Below are 22,133 nucleotides of genomic sequence, written 5' to 3' on the forward strand. Positions count from 1 at the left end.
ATATCCGAGAAACTTTGTACGACAAACAAATTTGCTGTCGATGTGGGAGGACTGTTGGTTTTAATGGAAAGTGGCTAATTTGCAGGGCCATGACAGATTCCGCTCTGGATGCGAATCCTCAGGTTCCGGTTTGAAAGTAATTAACAGTAGTGATGGAGGAAGACAGAAGGACAATGGACGTGGAATACTCACAGCATAAGCACCGATGAGCACAGCAGCGTTAGCCCTTTTGCGCTGGTCAAAGCTGGTGTAGTGCACAATCCACTTTCTGGTCAGTGTAAACGACTGTAAAAGAAAAACAAATGCATTAAACTGCAATCAAACTTCAAGAATACATTTTAAATATGCAATTTTTTGGATCAGCTTTGCATGGCATCAATTGTTCAATGTAGTTTTCATTCCATTTTATAGAAAATGAAACTCAAATAGCATGAGGTTGCATAACTAATCTGTGGAAATTTACATTTAAAAAAAAAACAATGCTATACAGCATCAATGGTTAACTGGCATTTTACAGAAACAAAACCATGTTAAACCAAGAGATGATGGACATTTTTCACTAAACTTTTCATTATTATTTTAACAAACACCAAGTTTAGTCAAATTAAAGTTACATTTTTTCATCCGTCTTTCAAAATATTAAAAAAAGTGTTGCATTATACAATTACATCAAATTGAAACATCAAGTTCAATCAACAAAATAATTTAATCTTTCAAAATGTACATTTGCATTTCAATTTCAGAAATTAAAATGTAGTTTGTTTACATTATGCAATCTATATCAACTGTTAAACTTTTTGCAAAAAAAAACACAACCAAACAAATTGCATAAATCTGCATCAATAATTAAACTTGGGTTTCTTTAATAGAATATTTTATCCATTTTTTCTTTTTTTACAAAAATTGGAAATTGTATCAAAAGTAATGCAATTTTAATTAGAAAAAAAATCATCATTAATTTAACATGGTTTTCATTAGAGTGGTATTTAAAGAAACTCCAATAAAATTGGATGAAATTTTTTTTTTATGCTATTTTAACCAAAATGATCAATCACTGCATTAAACTTTTTGTTAATGCATTTTAACATGAAGAGAAAAAAGAACTGCAACACTCATTTAACTTGTTGGTTTGTCTTGATTAACAGTTAAAATCTTGGTTTAAATGTTAAAATCACTCCAAACCCATTAACAGTTAACATGACTGATTAGATGTTTGGGAAACAGGTTAAGAGAATCTCATTAACAAAAATCTCATTATCAATCAAATTTTTTTTTTTTTCACACCTAAACACCCTTTTTCCATGCTTAAACTAGCTTGAGGTATTCTCTGGATGACTCAGTTGAAAGTCTTTTACATGATTGAAGAATTTGGAGACAGATGTTCTAGCATCTGCCCCAGCTGCTGCGGTAATGCACAGGGAGGTGCCTGCAGGTGAGCCGAAATGTGTGCGCAAAAGAGACAGCATGTAGCTTGCTGAAAAAGGCAACTCATGCACAGACAACACGCCAAAAGCTTCAGAATAATCTGTGCTGGAGCCGAGCTGAACTGAAAAGCCCTCAAAGCATCTGTTCCTGTGTCGCTCCACATGCCGCAGAGTAAAAATTTGGCTGGGGTGGGATGAGAGTGAAATCAAACTGCCAGCACAACAAATGAGGATTCAAACTTGTCCACCTACAACACGCCCCCAAAGAAAAAGATACATACTGAGGGCAAAACTAAGGAAAGGAATTTTGCAAAGCTATCTAAGCTAAGAGATCTGTAAAAAAAAAAAAAAAGTAAAAAAAATTTTTTTTACAGGAGAACCTCTTAAAAATTTGACTTTTTCTGTTTCTTATTTTTTCTCTATTCATTTTTAAAATGAATATTCACTACCTTAACTTTACAACATTTTGTAAAGTCATGGTAACAGGATTGAACCTTTTTATCTTTCCATTGATAAGCACAGTAATATTGAATGTCAAATAGTTTGGAAAGTGAAGGTGTACAGGATCTTTTTCCAAGCTACAAATAATAGGAAAAAAGAGAACTGCTCATATAGTATATAGTAAACGTATAGTATAGCTATTGGTAACAGGGTTAAAATCCTTTTATCTTTCCAAGATGAGTCGATAAGCACAGCAATACTGAATGTCAACTAGTTTGGAAAGTGAAGATCAAGAGGTAATTTTTTCTCAAAGTCATAGTAACAGAGTTGAACCAGTTTATCTTTCAAAATGAATCAGTAAGCAAAACAATACTTAACATCAATTAGTTTGGAGAGTGGTGATCTATAGATCATATTTTCTCATAAAGTTAAATCATATAGCTAAACCATTTTATCTTTCCAAAATAAAAAAACAAAAACAAAATATTTTTAATTTAATAAAAACATTACTAAATCTCAACTAGTTTGGTAAGTGACGATGTAGAGGTCATCTTTTGTCACTGAGTCATAGCAACAGGGTTGAACCCATTTATTCCTCCAAGGTAAATTGATAAGTAAAACAATATTGAATGTCAGCTAGTTTGGAAAACTAAGATCCTTTCCTTTCTCTAGCCATCTGCAGATCATCTCTTCTCACAGAGTCAAAGTACAGGGAATTGAACCCTTTTTAATTTCTAGGCAAATCAATAAGGCAAAACAAAGTTAACAATCACTCAGAAAGTACATTTTTATGTAAAACAGGAACATCCACATGCAGGAGGTGGTTATGCTAGTGAGGGAAAGAAATCTGTAAAAAATTTAATTTAGCTTAAAAAAATAAAAAAAACAATCTCAAGATTGACAGCATTTTTTAAAATCAGATTGTGCTTCAAAACAGCAACTTGCGATTGCACAAGCTCCTCTCAGCAATGCTAGAAAACTGATCTTATGATAACCAGAAACTACCAGAACAGATACGACACAAGCTTCTCTTCTTGCTGTTTGGTTCCTCCGGCCTACAAACAATCATGCAACCCAAACCGGTGAGGTTTGGAAAAAAAAAAAAAAAAAAAAAAAAAAAAAAGTCATCTCTACGGCAACAACTTGTAAATTACAAACAGGCGGGGACATTCGCATGTGGTTGGATGGATGTGCAATAGTGAAAAGTGGTTAGGAGGAAAAAACATCATGCTTTTACCACAGGACTTTTACCTTTAATATTCCAAAACATGAACACATGAGAGACCTACACCTTGCCAGCTTTAGAAACACAGAACAAAACACAAAGATAAAGTGGTTTATTATTGTTCAAACACCTTCCTTTAGCATGGAAAGATGCTTAAGTAAGTTGACAGTCAGCAGAATTAATCACTACAAGGACACTGTAAACTTCTTGTCTGCTTTGGGTTTTGTCCTCTTTGCTGACCTCTCAATTTAGGTTAATTGGAAACTAATGAGTGAAGTAAACCGTTTTATGCTACTGGAGGCTGATGAATCATAAAAAATACATTTCTAAAGTCTGCTAAAGCAGAGGATACATTGTAGCTTTGTTCCAAAACCAAGTGACCCACCCCCGGCCTACCTAGACAGCAACCCCAAAGTAGTTTCCAAAAGGCAGGTGGCAGGCATGCACTATTAAGAACCTTTAGCCAAATGGAAAAATCCATACATATCATTAGGGAGAATGTCCCAGAATGCATTGCAGTGAGTTCAGAAGACTTAGATGGCATACAATATATTTATTTCATTTGAAAAGTATTGATAAAAAAGTTCTAATTAAAAAACAGACTTGTTCCCAAAGTTTGTGTGTTGTTAGCTAAGCAGCACACTAATGTAAAACTACTGGAATCAATTGATTCTCATTTGTGTGGCATACCTGAGTTTACAGAACACCTAAGTAGTGTTCTAAATCAGGCACTTATGAGTTTCATTTTGGATAAAATGCTGTCTTTGAAGGTAGCAGTCTCTGTAGGTAGTCGCAAGCAAGGAAGCTCACTAGGTTTTTGGAAAGCAGTTAGCGTAACTTTAGTAAAACTATATTTCCCAAAGGATGTAAACAAAACCAAACAGTGCCCTTTTACAGTGTTTATATAGCAATCAAACGAAAATCGGGGAGTTGATGGGGTTGGGATGGCGATCCCATGACCCTCCCACATCACAACTGAAGCGTGTAGAGCAGTACTCGGACATCTATCCCCCTTCATAAATCCTGGGGACATGCATGAACCACGTGCTAAGGCCAGTACCAGTGGCTCCTGCCTAAGTCTGAGTGGATAAAAGAAAAAAGGTCACATCTAATCCCAAACATTTGTTACATCTGATACACGGAAGGATCAGGCCTAAGAGATCAAGAAAGGTGACATAACACGCAAATCACTTTCTCAGCAGACTGTGAGCATTGAGATTGAAGTAGATCATAATGCCATGACAATGGTGGAGGAAGAGAAAGTTGAACTTGAATAGTGAATTTAAGGCCTAGTATATCAGTTTTAAGATAGTAAGGTGACTGGTTCAATCATCAAAGTGATCAAGACGCACCATTGTGAAAGGCACTTAACCTAGGGTGACCAAACGTGCCATTTTCCCAGGACACGGGACATTTCCCAGGACATGTATCTGCATTGCTTTGACCATTCTCTGTAGATCCCGCCTTCTCATGCAACCCGATTGGTCGATTACATACAATGTCTGCATGTTATTGGTCACCGGCAACAAATCGAAATACTTGATCATTACCTTCATTAAGTATGAAACCAAAACCAAAGCATGGATATTTTAGGCAATATAGAAATGCTGGCCAGGATTTGTCCTGGGAAAATGGCACGTTTGGTCACCCTAACTTAACCCCAGGTTATACTTGGGGAAGATTGTCCCTGAATACCATTTGTATAAAAGCGACTAGTAAATGACTAGTTACTAAACCACTGGATTAAGTCTTAACTTTAAGAAGCTGAGAGAAATTAGAAATATTCTTGTAATGCAAACTGGTTGATGTCCAGCTGGCATTTATAAGCTGAAGCTGAAACTGACTCACTCACTGACTAGGTATCAGGTTTAAAGGTTCACATTCATACAAACTGAATTGTGGATTAAAGGAATAATTTGGGTTACCAAAAAAAATATTCCAACTTGTCCTACTCTTCTTAAAAACAAAACAAATATGGAAGACACAGTGAGGCACTGACAATTAAAGTGAAAGGCCGCCAATTTTTAGAGGCATTTAAAAGCAGAAATGGTTATGATTTTTTTCAAAGCACTTTAACTTATTTTATTAATAATGAGTATGTTAACCCATTTAATTTGTTGTTTTCCATTGTTTAGAGATGTGTCATTGCAACAAAGTTGTAAAACTAGATATAAAATTCATACAGAAAAGTTTAATAAGTGATTTTTTCACACTGATATCATATTAATGCTCATTATTCTTTAGGTCATGCTTTAGTGTGGAGTTTTTTTATTGTTTACAAATTGGCCCCTTTTACTTCCATTGTTAAGTTTCTCAGGGTAATGTACATTTTTAAAAAAGAAGAACGACATGTAGAAATTAATTTGTGTTCAAATCAGCATTACACTCGCACAATGTACTGAACCTGGATTATTCTTTTAAGAAGAATCTCTTCATTGCCTGAAAACGCTGAGCTTCAAAGAGGCCCTGAGCCAAGACACATGCTGTGGTCTACCTGTGACTACAGGTGAGTCAAAGACTAAAAAAGACAGGAGACACATGGCTAAAGATGCACGTGATGTATCCTTCTGAGCCTCTGGTCACAGTCGCTTTCATTTAAAATGAGCACATGCGATTTTGCCTTACAGACATGGCATAAAACGAGCTGATGACTTAATAAAGTGAGGGAGAGAAATGGGATGTTTTCTAGCTGTAGCTGGAGGTTCAGTGCTGTATCAATAAGCTTAAATTCCCATCCCATATTACAAACATATACGTCAGCACATCGGACAGCCCAAAAATATCCAGTGACGGGCGTGAGCACAAATTCCCACAGCTTTTTTATTAATTGATGTAGCAACATACTGCACATTCTTCAGGAGGAACGTAACAATCAAGCAGGTGTTTGACTCACCTTGAGCTTTTTGTTGAGTTTACAGCAGTATCTGTACAGCATAGCGAGGTTGAGGGGGCCAAAAATCAGCATAAAAGCTATGAAAGAGAGCAACAATGTTAGCCTTCATTTGTTTAATAGAGAAAAAACTGATCTGATTTATACAATTATTTAATAGAAAGTAAAACATGGAGCGGACTTTTGGCTCAGGCTAATGGGGCCAGGCCCCGGGGTCCTTTGACTGTCAGCGTTCAGCCTCATCGGTGGCCCAAAACAGCCAGAATAAAGCCAATGCAGGTGTTAAACTGATATAGCAAGGACAAAAAATCTTTTTCTCGTTTGGGAATGTACTATACAAATGTGTTCATTCTTGTAATTTTAAATATGAGCAATAATGTCGCATATTGGAATGTACTCGTTATTCCAATATTATATTTTTGCAATTATGACAAAGGAGAGCTCTAAAAAGACTATACCCAATCCTTGGTTAGTCAGCCTCAAACAGTGTTTTCTTTCAAAGTATCTGTCAGAATGATGCGAAGAACATTAGTTCCATTTTCTCTAATCTTCCCACATGCAGAAATTCAAAAAAATGATTGACAGATCCATTATGGAACGCTGGAGATAAAAATGCAACTTTTACTAAAGGCAACATTCAATTAAAGAGTTATGTAACGACTTCAGAACAGTTTCCTGCCTGCTGGGTGGTTCTGGCTCTGAAAGATGACTGAGGGAGGGAAAACTCACTTTTCATACACAAACTCCTCATCCGTGCTGAAGTAATGCGTGTTTGCGGTGCTTTTCGGTTTGGTCCGCAAGGTTGCAAAATAGAGTCGATCTGGGGGGAAAAAGGGAAAGAAAATACACATGGTTGATTAAACAAGCCAGTACAGTTATAAAACAACTATTAATACGCTTCAGAGATAAGATTTTATCATCGGATTATTGGCTTGGGTTTAATCATCTGCAACAATGAACTTATCCCACTGTAGCTTTAAATACACTTAAATATAAATGTGAATTATCACATTACTGGGACTTTATTTCAATTACAGTAAGAGAAAGTCAAATATGTTACATTATTTTATTTTTTTGACAGATTTTATTTAAAAATAAATGTTCCTCCACAAATCTAATCTACTAATTTATGAATCCACTTTTTTTTATTCTATCACACAAAGTGCCGCCATCAATTAAGTGTAAATTTAATTATAAATTGCACTGTGACACTTAAAAAAAAAGTTAATTATATGAAGCTATATAAAGCAGTAATAACAGGGTTGACAGTTCATTTAACAATTACTAGTCATGTGCTTGAGATCATTAAACTACCAAGTGTTTATTAAAAATAAATGCTTATATTTTTGTAAATATCCAATTTTCAATAACCAACTGTTGCTATGCAAAATCAGAATAACAGGGTTGACCATTTAAGACCTTAAAAACACAGAGGAGGGTGGCTTTATAACAAAGTTTTTGCACATTAAGAGATTTTTATAAAAGATAGTCATCGTGGTAACAGGGTTGATGCATTACCTTTGGACCCGTTATATATCATATACAAAATATATAATTCAAAACTCAAGCTTTTATTTCCATTTCTCACGCAAATGATAAATTTGAAGAAGAAAAATACACTTAAATAATTATAATAAGCTGAGACAATGTTAAAATAACACACATCAACAGTTTCTGCAGGGATCTGATGACTGAAACAAGTACATCTCAGTCTGAGGAAACACAATGAATCAAAGTTACCCAAACTGAAGCGACTAAGAAACTTAAAACTCACCTTTACAAACTCCGAAGCACCTATTAAATCATTCTCATCAGCCATTTTAAATAAAGTTGTGAGTATCGCGGAGTGTTTTAAGGTGTCGAGAGTCATCGACGGAGGGCAGCTATTTCGAAAAGAGGAGCAAACGTTAACGTCTCTGCTGCTTTAAAATCCGTTTCCTCTCACGGAGGCAACTTCTCTCTTAACTGATGGCGCAAATATTCCGAGTAGCTCAAGAAACAGAAAAGCCCAATGAGATGTGTAAACAAGGCACTCGTATCTCGTGGTATTCTTCCACGCGTGTAAAAGGTGAAGGAAATGAGCTGCAACTTCTCAAGCTGTTGAAACAACTCCAGCTGCGTCACTTCGGCTTCCCAACTCGCGCGTCCCGCGTTAAAGTGCTTGAATGATCAGCAGTTGTTGTTCTCTCGCGCGCGCCGGTCAAAAAACGCCATTCGATCGAATTATATATATCCGTTTTCGCTTTAAACTGGGCAGATACGAGTCGCGGTCCTTGCACTGGTTATCTGCCCTGGTCATTAGGTGAAATCTCTCCCTTGCCATATTCGCGGACAGTCAGGAAAGATCTTAAAGGGACCGTTCACGTGGTGCCGAGATGTCCAATCAGCGGCACGGAAGGATGGAGGTTCACTCTCGCTCGACCAATCAGAGAACGAGAGGTTGTTTTCACTCTGAGAGAGACATCAAACCTGCAGTAGTTCACTCACTGCTCTCGTCTTGACTGTATTGTTGAGAGATGACTAAATAGAATAATGCTATGGTGTGGTTATGTACTATTGTTGTATATAAAAAGTATTTATTTAGTGAATGGATCTTTACTTCAGTGTGTGTGTCCATTGTCGTCCGGAATATATGTCTATCTGTGTGTGTCTGTCTGTTGTCTGTGTGTTGTGTGTGTGTGTGTGTGTGTGTGTGTGTGTGTGTGTGTGTGTGTCTCTGTCCCTCCATCCGTCTGTCCATCATCTATCTATCTATCTATCTATCTATCTGTCTGTCTGTGTGTGTGTGTGTGTGTGTGTGTGTGTCTGTGTCTATGTCTCTGTCCTCCATCCATCTGTCCATCATCTATTATCTATTCTATCTATCTATCTATCTATATATCTATCTATCTGTCTGTCTGTCTGTCGTGGTCTATGCTGTGAGTGTGTATGTCTCTGTCTACATCCATCTGTCTGTCTGTATCTATCTATCTATCTATCTATATATCTATATGTGTGTGTATGTATCTGTGTATCTAGTCTGTGTGTGTGTGGTGTGTGTGTGTGTCCTCTGTCCCTCCATGGCCGTTGTCCATCCATCTATCTGTCTATCTATCTATCAATCTATCTATATATCTATCTGTCTATCTGTCTGTGCGTCTGTGTCGGTCTAATCTATCTATCTATCTCTTTGTGGGTGTGTTGTGTGTGGTGCTTCTGGCTCTACTGTCCGTCTCCGTCTGTCCATCTATCTATCTATCTATCTATCTATCTATCTGTCTATCTGTCTATCTGTCTATCTTAATCTGTCTATCTATCTATAATATCTATCTGTCTGTCTGGTGTGTCTGTCTGTCTGTGTGTTGTCTGTCTTGTCTGTCTGGTCCATCTATTTTGTGTGTGGTGTGTGTGTGTCTCTTCTCTCTGTCCCTCTATCGTCTGTCTATCTCCATCTGTCTATCTATCTATCTATCTATCTATCTATCGATCTATCTGTCTGTCTGTCTATCTATCTTTCTAACTATCTATCAATCTGTCTAATGTGTGTGTGTGTGTGTGTGTTGTGTGTGTCTGTCCCTCCATCCGTCTGTCCATCTATCTATCTGTCTATCTATCTATCTACGGATCTATAGTAGTACTATCTCTCTCTGTCTATCTAGAATAATGTCTATCTGAGTTTTTTGACATGTCTTTTGTTTTTACAGCACATAGTCTATCATCAGTGAATAACCCAAACACACAAGTCATCAGACCAGTCTGTAACACTGAGCTCAAATATCGTTGGCCCGCTGCAGGAGGTGTTTATTCGGGTCATTCACAGCAGCAGCTGGAGAGATCATGTCATGAAACTGATCACAGTGTGGTCACCACAGGTTCTAAATAGTTCAGTGTGAGCAGATGGACTTTGTGAAGCAGATTAGTAAGTGGGGTCCATTCATGACAGCTCAGTCTGATCTTTCTGTATTGTTTTTTAAGTGATTAGGCAGCAAACAAAAGCAAACCAGGATGTTTTGGTGCATTGCGCATAGGATTTGAATAATCTGACAAATGAGCGTAAACAACAACAGTGAACCCACTGCCCCTTGGCTAGAGGAACTAGCTTGTGCTTCTTTTTGATATTACTATATTAGCATATTAGTAGAGCCTTAAAGGGAGGGCGGTGTTTGCTTGCAATCAAAAAAAAAAAAAAAAAAATAGTTAAATGTACAATCAGGTGTCCTTATGTATTAATTCTCATGCTGTTCCAATCTTCCTCTCTTTCATTTGTGAAACAAAAAATTAGATATTTTGAAAGCCGGGGGAATCCATTTATTTTGGAAACCACTTACTCTTTGTATGGAGAAAAAGATTCTTCAAAATATCTGCATATATAATAATTGTTTTTGTTTTGTTTTACATTTAATAAAATTATTAAATACTAATTATTTAACAATTTAAAAAACTCCTAACTTTAAAAGTAATATTAAAATCCTAATTATCAAATTGGTACAACAACTAATAATTATTATTATTATGATAATTATAATATTTTGTTTCGCACTCATGATTAAATATTTCGCTTAACTTTCCCTCGCTCTTTTTTTCGAATAAAAAGTTACTTAATTGATCTCCCCGGTTGCCACGTTTTTCTCAACCATTTATTTACCATCTAAAATAATAAATGTAAATATATAAAATTAATTTTAAAAAAATTAATTGTTTTAACAATTCATCCAGACCATATGCAAAGATTTTCTTATATATAGTTATTTTTAGCAGTAGTTTTCCTTTCCTTTCTTGTATTTTCCAATAATTAATAGCATTTAAAATTAGTAAACTATTTATTAATTTTACATTATTTTTATCAATTAAAAAAAATCTAATTTTATATATTAAAAACTTAATATTTAAAAAAAAAATTAAATATAATAAATTTTTTATGAATATATCAAATATTTTTTTTTAAATGTAAATAAAAAATATTAAATTAAATTAAAAAATTCACACCCACTTGTAATGACTAAAAATTTGGGTGAACTAGGCATTAGGCCTATATATCCATACTACTATGGAGACATCAATGCATCCTGTGGTAATCATAGTACAATTCCAGTCAACTGAGGAGGACTGGTATCACATGCAACTTCCCAAGTCATATAAACAGCGATCTTCAAACAAAGCTCTTATTATGTTTTTTCGATCTTCCGACCTCCTACCAAGGAGATCCAGACCTTTGACTCCCGATGGCGCCCCCGTGGCTGACCCACTCCATTCACTATTTCTCCTGGGATCTCAGGATACAGCGTTGACATGCCTCATGGAGGTTTTGTTTTGTAGAGCCGAGGTTTGGTGTGGGACCCTCTGGGACGGAACGGACCCTAGACCACAAATGTGCAGTGGTCTCTGGGGGACAGAGTGTGTGCCCAGTGGAACAGAACAGGGAGGACAAGTCCGGCTCACCGCGGCCCGCTCAGGGTTTCCTCACATGCCACTCATGTTACGGTCTCCTAGGTAAGGTTGTGACTTTCAGGGTTCCTTGTGTTACTTTTCCAAAACAGAGTGAACTATTGTGACGTTTCTTTCCTCCGGGTATGTTTCCAAGGTTGTCATCGCTGTCACATATAGTGTATCTATGCTTTTTAGAGCATGCTAGCTATTGTTTGGTTCTGTCCAGGCGGAATGCTGCTCTGACATCATGGAAAAGTAAATGACAGGTTTCACACATGCTAGTGTGCTAGTAAAAATGAGTGTTTTTCACTGTGTGTTTTGAGGTCAAGCCATGACAACGGCTTTCAAGAGGTGAATCAATCAGGTCACGTAGACACTACTTAAAGTAAGTTTTTTTTGTTGTCAAAACAGACCTGAAAAAGAGAAGTGATGTGTTACTAGAGGTCTTTAAAAGCCCCATAAAAGAAGAAAAAAAAAAAACTGTAATATAAAAAAATACTAAAAATATTTTGTTGAAATAATATAAAACTGAAACAAAATAATATAACATTTTAAATTAAAACAAACATTTCTCATTTTCATTTCATTTAGGTTGATGTACTAAACTTAAGTAAAAACTAAAACATGAAATTAAAAAAAAATAAACTTCTTTATAATAAATACATAATTTAAAATAATTTTGTTAAAAATAAAATAAAAACAACTAAATAAAAATATTAAATGAAAATAAATTATTTCCAATATTACTAAAAAAATGATGTATCTGTGTATTGTATTTCAGTTATTTGCCCAGGCAACAAAATTTCTCATTTTCAGTTAGTTAAACAATATACTAAAAAATAATTCAAACTAAACATTGAAATACAAAATTAATAAATAAACAAATAGGATATTTAAAGAGCACAAAACACTAGTAAAAATGCCACAATACAACAAAAAAAATACAAATACACACACAAATATATATATATATTATATATATATATATATATATCTATAGATATATATTATATATATACATATATATACCATACATTATATATATATATAAAATTGGTGCACATGAGATTGAAATAATCCATATTTTCCACCATAGTAGTTAAGAAAAAATATTTGAAATAGATTTATCACCATGGCATGTTTTCATGCTTTGGCAAATCCAGTGTGCTGGTTTTTATCCGTCCGGGGTCACCATATCTAATCTAATGTGGGGCGAAGTCCATACAGTAATTAAAGACCACTGTTAAGGGTTTAATATAAAAAATAGAAGATTATGAAAATTGGTTATTAACACTGAACATTACGGGTGTATTATTGCCTAGCATTTATCTTTATGCTGCATATCAATGTAGGTCACATAGAAATGTTGTTATCTATGATGCCATGCTTGGCCACCAAACAGCAAAATCATAAAAACTTTATGTACTTTATGTTCAGTCAGCTCTGATGAGCATGATTATGTACAAACCCATATGCCCAGGGCCCTAGATAATGTCTAATGAAGCCTTTTTACATTAGCAAACCTTTCTAAGGCTTTGCTAGGCACAGATTAGGCCAGTAACTTTCTTGCAGTTTTTAATAATTCATAAACACTTTAATTACCATTTTTTTTTAAATTCATTGGTACAATTATTTTTTAACTAATAAAAAAATTACAACTTTAATATTAACCCTCTAATTCCAAAAATAAAACATAATATATAAATAAATTGATTGAAACAAGTTAAAAAACATTTTTTTTAAATAAACCATTTTTAAATTCTATAGTTTATATTGATCATCTAGAGCAAATGCATTTTGTCTATATCTATAGAATGTATCTCTTGCTCTCCCCTCTCTCCTCTCGCTCCTCGCTTGGTTCTCTATATATGGATATTACATTGGTATTACATTTTAATAATTAAAAAATAATATAAATATCTATTAAAGTAATTGTGTATAGTCTGTAATTAAATAATAATATATGTATATCTCTATCGATAGAAAACTACATAATATCAAATAATCTAATCTACATATATATATAGATTTTTTTTTCAGTAGCTTCTTCTTGTATTACATTTTCTGCATTACAAAATTTATTAATTTTTACATTATTAAACAATTTAAAAAATCCATTATTCATAAATATAAAATAAATACATTTCTATATACAAATTGATAATTAATATAAATTATACATTTTAATAAATCCCAGTTATGTTTTTTGATCATCCAGACCATATGGAAAGATATTCTTAAAAAAGTGATGGTTTTGTTCAATCAAATCAATAATTATTAATGTCACACTAATTTTTTATAAATTAGTTTAAATTTTCAAATCATCTATTCAATTTATCAAAAATCTAAATTGTAAAATTATTCTAAGTTACATGTGAAAAATAATACATAAATAGTTACGTAAATATATGAAAATGTTATTAGAATTTTTTATTTTGTATGTTTGATTATCCCAGATCATAAGCAAAGATTTTCTTATATATAGTAATTTTTGTCATTTAAAAATAAAAAACTAAAAAAATATTTTAAAACTCCTAGGTTTTTAAAATTCATTCGTTTGTGATCATCCATACCATAATGCAGAGATTAACCTTTTGGGCTTTGCCAGTGTTTAATTACTACCCACAGCAACAGATGCACCAGACCAGCCAATGATCAGAAGTGACGGCCCACTGCAATGTGCTTCAGAAGCCACACCCACGCCCCCCGCAGAGGAGGCTTCTTCTTTTAACAATGTAGATGTGCCCTTTCCAGACCCAAGGGCCTCCATGCATATTCACGTATCATCACAATGGTTTGCCCTATTCTCTTCTTCGCTCTCTCACTATTGTTTGGCATCTGCCGCAGTAATTGTGCCGGCTGGAGCACAAAAGAGTCAGAGGGAAGACACCCCCCCCTCCAGTTGGAACGGCAACAGCTAACACTTGTAGGCTGTCTCTAGGGTGAGCTAAACGAAGATTTGCATTGTAAGGTCAAGTGCTTTTTCACTTTAGTAGCCTGTTATAACAGGTGGTGTAAGACACATAAAAACGGGGCTTTTTAAATGTCCATAAGAGACTTTAAGACAGGCATATAAACGTGAAATGCCTGAATTACATTAGAAAAGCCCAGGGATGGTGCAATTTTAAAAAAGAGCAAAACAGATTTAAAGTGGACCAGTTCACCCACAAATGAAAATTGTGTCATCATTTACTCATCCTCAAGAGATGTTCCAAACCTGTAGTTTCGTTCTTCTGTTGAACCAAAATAAGGTATTTTGAAGAAAGTGGATAACCATCACAATTGATGGTAGCCATTGGCTTCCAAAGTCAATGGCTACCATCAATTGTTTGTTGCCCCAACATTCATCAAAATATATTTAATAAATGAGTTTAATAAACTCATACAGGTTTAGAACAACCTAAGGTGAGGTAAATTACAATTTCTGGGTGAACTATCTCTTTAAATACAGATAAATCCTCTAGCTTTATGGCAAAGACAACACAGAATCAAGGTAAAATATTGTATGTCTATCACTCTATTTTATTGTATTTTTTTTATCCACAATTTTTAATGCAATAACAAAAGAACACGGTCACCTAAAGTAGCCAAAAAAATGCAAAAAATAATTGCGCAAAAAAAAAAAAAAAATCCATCTTATAAATAACAAACAGAAATTTTTGATTAAGAATTGATCCTTTTTAAGAGTCAAAAAGTTTAAATTATCTAAGGGATGTCAATGAGAATAGAATAAGATGGTAATGAAATTTTGGAAACAACGTAGAAACGACTTAAATAACAAATACAAAAAAAAAAAGCAGCTACATGGAACCATAAACTTGGGAGAAAAAAAAACGTTCTTTTCCTCCTTGTACACACAGTGCACTAATTTACCAGTGGAGCATACATATATTTTACTACGTCCATGCAAATTGGTTAAGCTATTGTTATTGTTAACAGTATCGGAAGGATTTAATGAAACCTTTAAGGCTTGTGTTAGCGTGCGGAAAGCAAATTTGCCCAAAAAACAGTCAGGATTCTGCGAAATATTGCATGAAGAGTTCAAAGTATCCGTTTTATTACGGTGTAAGGCAATACCCTGAGTAATAACGAAAGTTTCAGAAGGGGACACAGCAGGGGACAAATGTGGAGAGACTAGGTGGTCAGTGCCAGAAAACTAATGGTTAATCGCAATCGAACAAAGATAATAAAGTTATCTTTGCGTCATCCAGTCAGTTACAGTAGTAGGTGTCTCTGCTACAAGTCCTCCTCATCTCAGCTGGGGACAAGCCGAGGATGACGGATCCATGTGTTCACAAGCTAGGATTGGTGGCACCCACTCCTTGGCACTCGATAATGTAGGTATCGTTGTTGGCATGCTCATCCTCTGCTTTGCGTATAACGAATTTGGCCTGTAAAAGAAAGAAAACGAGTTAAAGTCACCTAGTTTTTAAACAAACTTAGTTTTTAATGACTATAAGGTGCGTCCAGGTCTGAACTTACGTTCGTGAGCTGCTCGGCCACGTGGATTGCCGTTTGTGTGTGGAGAGTGATCGGGCCTGTTCGCATTCTGGATATGCCGTTTGCCAAGGCCATGAAAATAATAAGCTGTAAAAAAGCAACATATAATTACTTTCTAGACAAACACATTTTTTATGTTGCACTGAAACATAAAAAATTTTTATAAAAAATTGTGAAATTTCTATTTGATGTTATTCACATAAAAAGAAAATGCTAATTACATAGAAAAGTAAAAAAAAACAATGTGATTTAATAGCATTTTTCAAGGCTAGTTACAAAACAAACAAGCAAAAAACAAGGTAAAAAAAAAAAAAAAAGCATGTGTTTTGAGGGCTAGTTAAAAACTAATATTAAACCAATTAATTAAAGAAATGTAAATTAGGTAGAGATGTAAAAAAAAAAAGAGTTTTTTCAACACTATATACATTAAAAGAAACATAAAACACGTAGCAAAGTAAAACAAAAACAAAGCATGTTGTGGTTAAGAGCTTTTTTCAAGGCTAGTTACAAGAAAAACAAATGATGTTGTGTAATAAAAAAACAACACAAAAAGCATGTTGTGGTTTAAGAGCTAGCTACAAAAAACATGTAAAACCAGTTTTTGACCCTTTGATGAGTACGATCTTTGATGAGTGTGATTAAAACTTTCAGTGCGTCACATGATCAGCTACTGAATTCAAATCTACTTTCACACTTTGGCCTAAAGAGACTTTGTTATAGATCAACTAACGTGGTCATTATAAAGGTGTTTAAAACACCCAAAAAAGGAAAAAATGAAACGGTAGCAATAAATCTGTCATACAGCGCTATTGTGGCTGTGGTATGTCACGTGACAAGCATGACGCATCACCACGGAAACAAGAAGGCCATACATTCTAAAATAACGGTCGCCTAAAATAAACTCACGCTGGAGGCTCAGGTGGAATATTTTAAACTCATGTAAAGAAAGTAAATTATGTGGAGAAGAAATAATAAAAAAAACTTCTTGTGGTTAAGAGGCTTTTTATCCAACATTATTCACACACACAAAAATTAAATAAAAAAACAAACATTTTGGTTAAGGATTTTTTTTCCCCCCAAGACAATTTACTGGGAATAAAGTAAAACAAAATGTATAATTACTCTCCAGATAAACACATATTGTGTGCCTGACCTGGTCTTGCAAGAACTCATCCACACAACCATTATGCCTGATGTTTCTTAGCAACATTTCTGCAGCCTCGATGCCAACTTTGTCAGCATATACACCTGAAGACAAAACAGAAAGAACATAAACACGGTCAAATTTTACATTCATGTTAATTTTGAGAATGAATCATCATAGCAGGGGAATCTATTAGACATTGTCTCATCCACATTACAAGTGAAAGCACAAATGAACAGGCTTTTTTTATTGTGACATATCGCCCTCTAGTGCCAAAACAATGACACTGAATTAATTCTTCAGGACTGGGCAACTAGACAAGTCTTACCTTTTTTGCCAAGAGATGACCCTGCAAATATGCAGCCAGTGGATGATTCTGCAATTATTCTGCCAGGAGACACAAAACGTACAGACGTTAATCAAAGCGGTATCGCAGCAGATGGTTTGAGATGGGATGTACTCACATGATCCCGTTGCCGTTGCCACAGGCCTTTTCCTTCTCTTGCAGAGACTGAATGTTGATGTACAGATCCTTAATTTCTTTCCTGATAGTGCGGACTGCTGCCGTGGACATGTCCTTCGCCAACTAAACATCAAGAACAATTCAACTGAAGTTTATGGAGAAGTAAAGGGCAGTTGCAAAATAAATGGAGTGTTTTATAAACATAATGCCACTTTCTCCAAACAATGCTGATTAAAACCTAAAAAAACAAAGCATGTTGTGCTTTACACAAGGCTACTTAAGGACTTAATGCTAGATAGCGTTGAAAGTAATGTAAATTATCTCACTAAGTAAATAAAAATTGAAAATATTTTGGTTGATAGCTTTTTTCCCAAGGCTAGTTATGAAAAAACAAATGTAAATTATGTAGTGAATTATCAAAAACAACACATGTTGTGATTTAAGAGCATTTAAGGCTACTTACAAACATTATGTATGTAGTCAAAAAAAAAAAAAAAAAAAAAAGCATGTTGTGATTTTAGAGCTTTTTTTCCACAAGGCTAGTTAAAAAATGACATGAAAACTAAGTAAAAAAATTTTTAAAAAAAAAAAAGTACTTGTGGTTTAGCTTAACAACCAAAAATTACAAAAAAAAAAAAATAAAAATACATAAAAGAAGCATTACAAAAAAAAAAAAAAAATACATAAAGAGAATAAAATAAAAATATTAACACAAAGTAGAAAACATAGCTTGGTTTTGGTGAAGGAGGTTATTGTAGTGAGGCAAAAAAAAAAAATAGAGATTTTTTTTGTTTATCAAGGCTAGTTTCAAAAATAGAAATGTAAATTATGTAGCAAAGTTAAAAGTAATAAAAAATAAATGTTAAAAAATTTTAACGTTGTGGTTTACGAATTTTTCGCCCCTTGCTACTTATGAATAATAAACAAATTATGTGGTGAAGAAATAAAAAATTAACTATGTTGTTGTTTCAAGTCTACTTGCTAAAGCGATTTTTTTAGATGTTGTGGGAGAATTATTTGTTCCATGCCCAATTAGCATCAAAAAAAATTGTGTCAACAATCTTGTACCTTAAAGGGCAGCACTCCAGCCACGAAGGCCCTGCCGTAGATCTTGGTGATGTTTCCTCTTTCAGTCATGTTGATGGGACTCAGCTCCTTCACAGGGTTCACCTTGAGCACCACCTCCCCACCTCCCTTAGGATAGTATCCCCTGTTTTTGCCGGAAAAGATTTTGAAAACATTTTAGGTTTGACTTTTTAACGACTACCATCAGATCTGCTCCAAAGTTGCACTTCAATACCTCATTTTTAAATCACAGTCAAACTGAACTCCGAATCTCTCCACTATCGGTTTGAAGACCTAAAAGAGATTTGAACGTCAGAATTAGAAGGATGTCCACAGCTGATGACTCAATCCGGTCCTGCCCAGTGCGCAAACATACGTCTACACATACCTTCAGAGTGTAGTCGATCTGAGGTGCCATCTCAGCATTGGTTCCTCCCTTCAAGCACAGCTCTGACGGACCCTGAGCGAACAGGGAGCACGGCAGTGAGATCTGCATCAGCAGTCCCACGCTTCTACACCACAGACAACAAAAGTACACTTAGGGGCCAAAAATGCTTCATCAGGGTGTCACATATTGGCATAATTTTACAGTTTAGCAGAAATAAGGCAGTCTAAATGACTCAAAGAGGTACTCACCCAGCCGTCCGAGTATCTGCGACATGATTCCCGCCCTTGATTTTCCCAGGAGTGAGCGTAATTTCAGAGGATCCCACTGTGGCTCCTTCCAGATTGCCGTTGCACATGTCCCTCACCAGCTCGAGACCTGACAGATGCTGAGGCCTGGTGACATTGAATAGGGAAGGGTGGTGGGGGGGGGTGTCGAGATAACAATTGAAGAGAAAACTAAGTACATGCAGCTCAAAATACAACTCATTTCGACCAGATTCAGATTTTCTCCATTTATTGACATGGGAATCAGACTAGATTGAGTTTAAGTAACTTTTTTTTTTTATATAGGCTGCATCTGTATACTTAAAAAAAGCACTAATGTACACAACAAAGAAAAATATGGGTTACTAAAGAGTTTCGATAAAAATCCAGACCATTTAAATAGATAAAAGTGAAGGGATAACATGGAAAGTAGTCATGTGCTTCAGTGCCAACTAACAAAGGGCCCCATTAAAAATTCATGGTAAAAGTATTTAACAGCGTTTCTGTGGGATAAACAACTGTTCAAAACAACTTTACTTTATATATAGTCGTATATCCATGTGCTTGACTCCGAAAGTAAAGTGTAAATTGGGTAACTAGACTCCAACAACCAACTTTGCTTTGTTTCATGATTCACTGTAGAATAGGAAAGGGGGGAGCAAATGGAGGATGTTCCACATATATAAAAAAATAACTGTTTAAATGTACCTAAAGCCACAGAAATGAATATATAAGGTGTCTAAAAACAACATTTCCATTACCTCAAACCCGGTGTGCTTCTACCGGCTCGGATTTTATTTATTTTGATTGACGCCCCTTGGATGCAACTCAGCGCCGCGGACAGCCTTAAAATCTGTCCTCCCTTTAAAGAGAAAGATCCAAAATTTGTCTTTTTAAAGAATTACCGAAGACTACTGAATTCAATTCTGGCGATGCCATTCTAACATGTTCAACATTAAAACTTTAATCGGAGATATCAAACAAAACAAAACAAAAAAAGGTTCGAAATAGAACACTCACCCCTTCCATTACACTTCCGTCCATTTCGAACGTAGTTGCGGCCATTTTCGCGAAAAGCGAGAAATTGTTACAATGTATCGCAGTGTGGGAATAAAGAGCCCGAGCGAGACTTTCACACTGTACGAAAGTTAATATAAACCGGCGTATGGCCACAAACAATGCCGCGATAAACGCGAACTTCTCAACAAAAGCTCCGGCACTAGAGAAACTGCTCTTCTGGAATGAAAGAAGAAATGAACTTAATACGCAGCTGAGCCGAGTGAAATAAATCAAATATTAATTTGACTCGCTTACATATAGGCTAAGAACTCAGCGAATTTCCTGGCAATGCGATCATTCACACTCTACTCTAGCAACTAGTCTTGCCAGTCACACTGCTATGGTGGACGGGCTCTGGGCATGCGCAGGTAGGCGATGTCGGATTCGTTGGCGTATCGTTCAATTGAATCGGATCTTTTCAGTGAATTGTGTGAACCGGTTCACTATACCGCTCGGTTCATTTAAATCGGATTACGCGGTTTTCGAGTGAACTGACTCATTTTGGAATGCACCGAGAACTTATGAGCGGATAAAAGCACTTTGTCATCAAAATGTTTATGAAAAAAACTATAGCCTACTTATTTTAATTAGCTTTTCTGATACATTTTGGAGGTGTTATAATATGTATGACCTTTATATCTATCAGTCACTCCTCTCTTCCTTCTCAGCTAATGTCTCCACTGTTAAAAGGACATACTATGACATACTATCTTAGCTAAACTCTCGAATGCTCTTTAAAACATTTTCCTCACTCCTTTGTCCTCCTCCTCCTCCTCCTCCCCCTCATCCATCAACACTAACAGCTGACGACTTTGTCACATTCTTCATTAAGTTTGTCACATTCACATCATTAATAAAATTAAAACCATCAGTGCACAATTTTCCACACCACAATCTGTCAAGCATATCGTACCAGCTTGTCCTTCTCTTCACTCTCTGAAGCAGACGTCTCCAAGCTCATCCTTTCTAATCATCTTGTCAGCTTGATCCTATTCCATCTCATCTCCTTCAAGCCATTTCTCCTGCAGTTGTACCTGCACTCACTCACATCATTAACACATCCCTTCACACTGGTGTTTTCCCCTCAGCATTTAGACAGGCTCGTGGTATAACCCCTCTACTTAAGAAACCCACCCTTAACCCATGTCTTTTAGAGAACTACAGACCGGTTTCCCTTCTTCCTTTCATTGCAAAAACACTTGAACGAGCTGTGTTCAACCATGTCTCTGCCTTTCTCACAAAGAACAACCTCCTCCACTACTTTTGACATGGTTAACCACCAAATCCTCCTGTCAACCCTATTGGCAAAAGGCATCTCAGGAACCGCACTCCTGTGGTTTGAGTCTTACCTCTCAGATAGGTCCTTCAAGGTATCTTGAAGAGGTGAGATGTCAAAGTCGCAACATCTAGCTACTGGGGTGCCTCAGGGCTCAGTTCTTGGACCACTTCTTTTCTCTGTCTACATGGCATCACTAGGTTCTGTCATTCAGAAACATGATCCGACGATAGCTGCTCGCATCTCAGTTTGTCCAACAGACATTTCTTGCTGGATGACGGACCATCACCTTCAACTCAACCTTGCCAAGACAGAACAGCTTGTGGTTCCATCAAACCCATCGTTTAAAGAGAAAATTTTGGGAGCGTGCTCCAGAAATTGCAGAAACAATTTACAATTTACATTTATAATTTACAGGGGAAAGTCGTGGCCTAGTGGCTAGAGAGTGACTAGAGAGTGACTAGAGAGTAGAGAGTGACTCCTAACCCTAAGGTTGTGGGTACGAGTCTTGGGCTGGCAATACCACGACTGAGGTGCCCTTGAGCAAGGCACCGAAACCCCCAACTGCTCCCCAGGCACCGCAGCATAA

At 35.7% G+C, this 22,133-nt stretch overlaps 4 protein-coding genes across 7 annotated transcripts in view; all 4 read right to left on the reverse strand.

Annotated features, from left to right (window-relative positions):
• The window catches only part of LOC109047788 (dual specificity protein phosphatase CDC14AB-like), a 39,268-nt gene extending 31,296 nt beyond the window's left edge, over positions 1–7,972 (reverse strand). For all 3 annotated transcript variants that reach the window (XR_006153266.1, XM_042712424.1, XM_042712423.1), the window contains exons 1-4: positions 7,755–7,972; positions 6,710–6,800; positions 5,984–6,060; positions 193–285 (exon numbers count right to left, since the gene is read on the reverse strand). Coding sequence is in view for 2 of the 3 variants with exons in the window: in XM_042712424.1 (XP_042568358.1) it covers positions 193–285; positions 5,984–6,060; positions 6,710–6,800; positions 7,755–7,850 (357 nt within the window). In the remaining variant the exon portion in view is untranslated. The remainder of the gene's footprint in view (positions 1–192; positions 286–5,983; positions 6,061–6,709; positions 6,801–7,754) is intronic.
• The window catches only part of LOC109047541 (protein phosphatase 1 regulatory subunit 29-like), a 905,211-nt gene that overhangs the window by 650,441 nt on the left and 232,637 nt on the right, over positions 1–22,133 (reverse strand). The gene's annotated exons all lie outside the window — the stretch shown is intronic.
• Positions 1–22,133, reverse strand: part of LOC109046565 (beta-1,3-N-acetylglucosaminyltransferase manic fringe) — a 788,629-nt gene that overhangs the window by 520,679 nt on the left and 245,817 nt on the right. The window lies entirely within an intron of this gene.
• Positions 15,597–20,671, reverse strand: LOC122135003 (RNA 3'-terminal phosphate cyclase-like). The gene is made up of 12 exons (XM_042712429.1): positions 20,524–20,671; positions 20,230–20,445; positions 19,971–20,071; positions 19,195–19,338; positions 18,947–19,070; positions 18,794–18,852; positions 18,562–18,703; positions 17,495–17,616; positions 17,359–17,417; positions 17,040–17,134; positions 15,869–15,973; positions 15,597–15,777 (listed from the first exon to the last, which is right to left on the reverse strand). Exons 2-12 carry the CDS (start codon positions 20,272–20,274, stop codon positions 15,679–15,681), a joined length of 1,095 nt encoding a protein of 364 aa, XP_042568363.1. The 5' UTR covers positions 20,275–20,445; positions 20,524–20,671; the 3' UTR covers positions 15,597–15,678.

Source organism: Cyprinus carpio, chromosome A22, assembly GCF_018340385.1.
Source record: "Cyprinus carpio isolate SPL01 chromosome A22, ASM1834038v1, whole genome shotgun sequence".
Classification (NCBI taxonomy): Eukaryota; Metazoa; Chordata; class Actinopteri; order Cypriniformes; family Cyprinidae; genus Cyprinus; species Cyprinus carpio.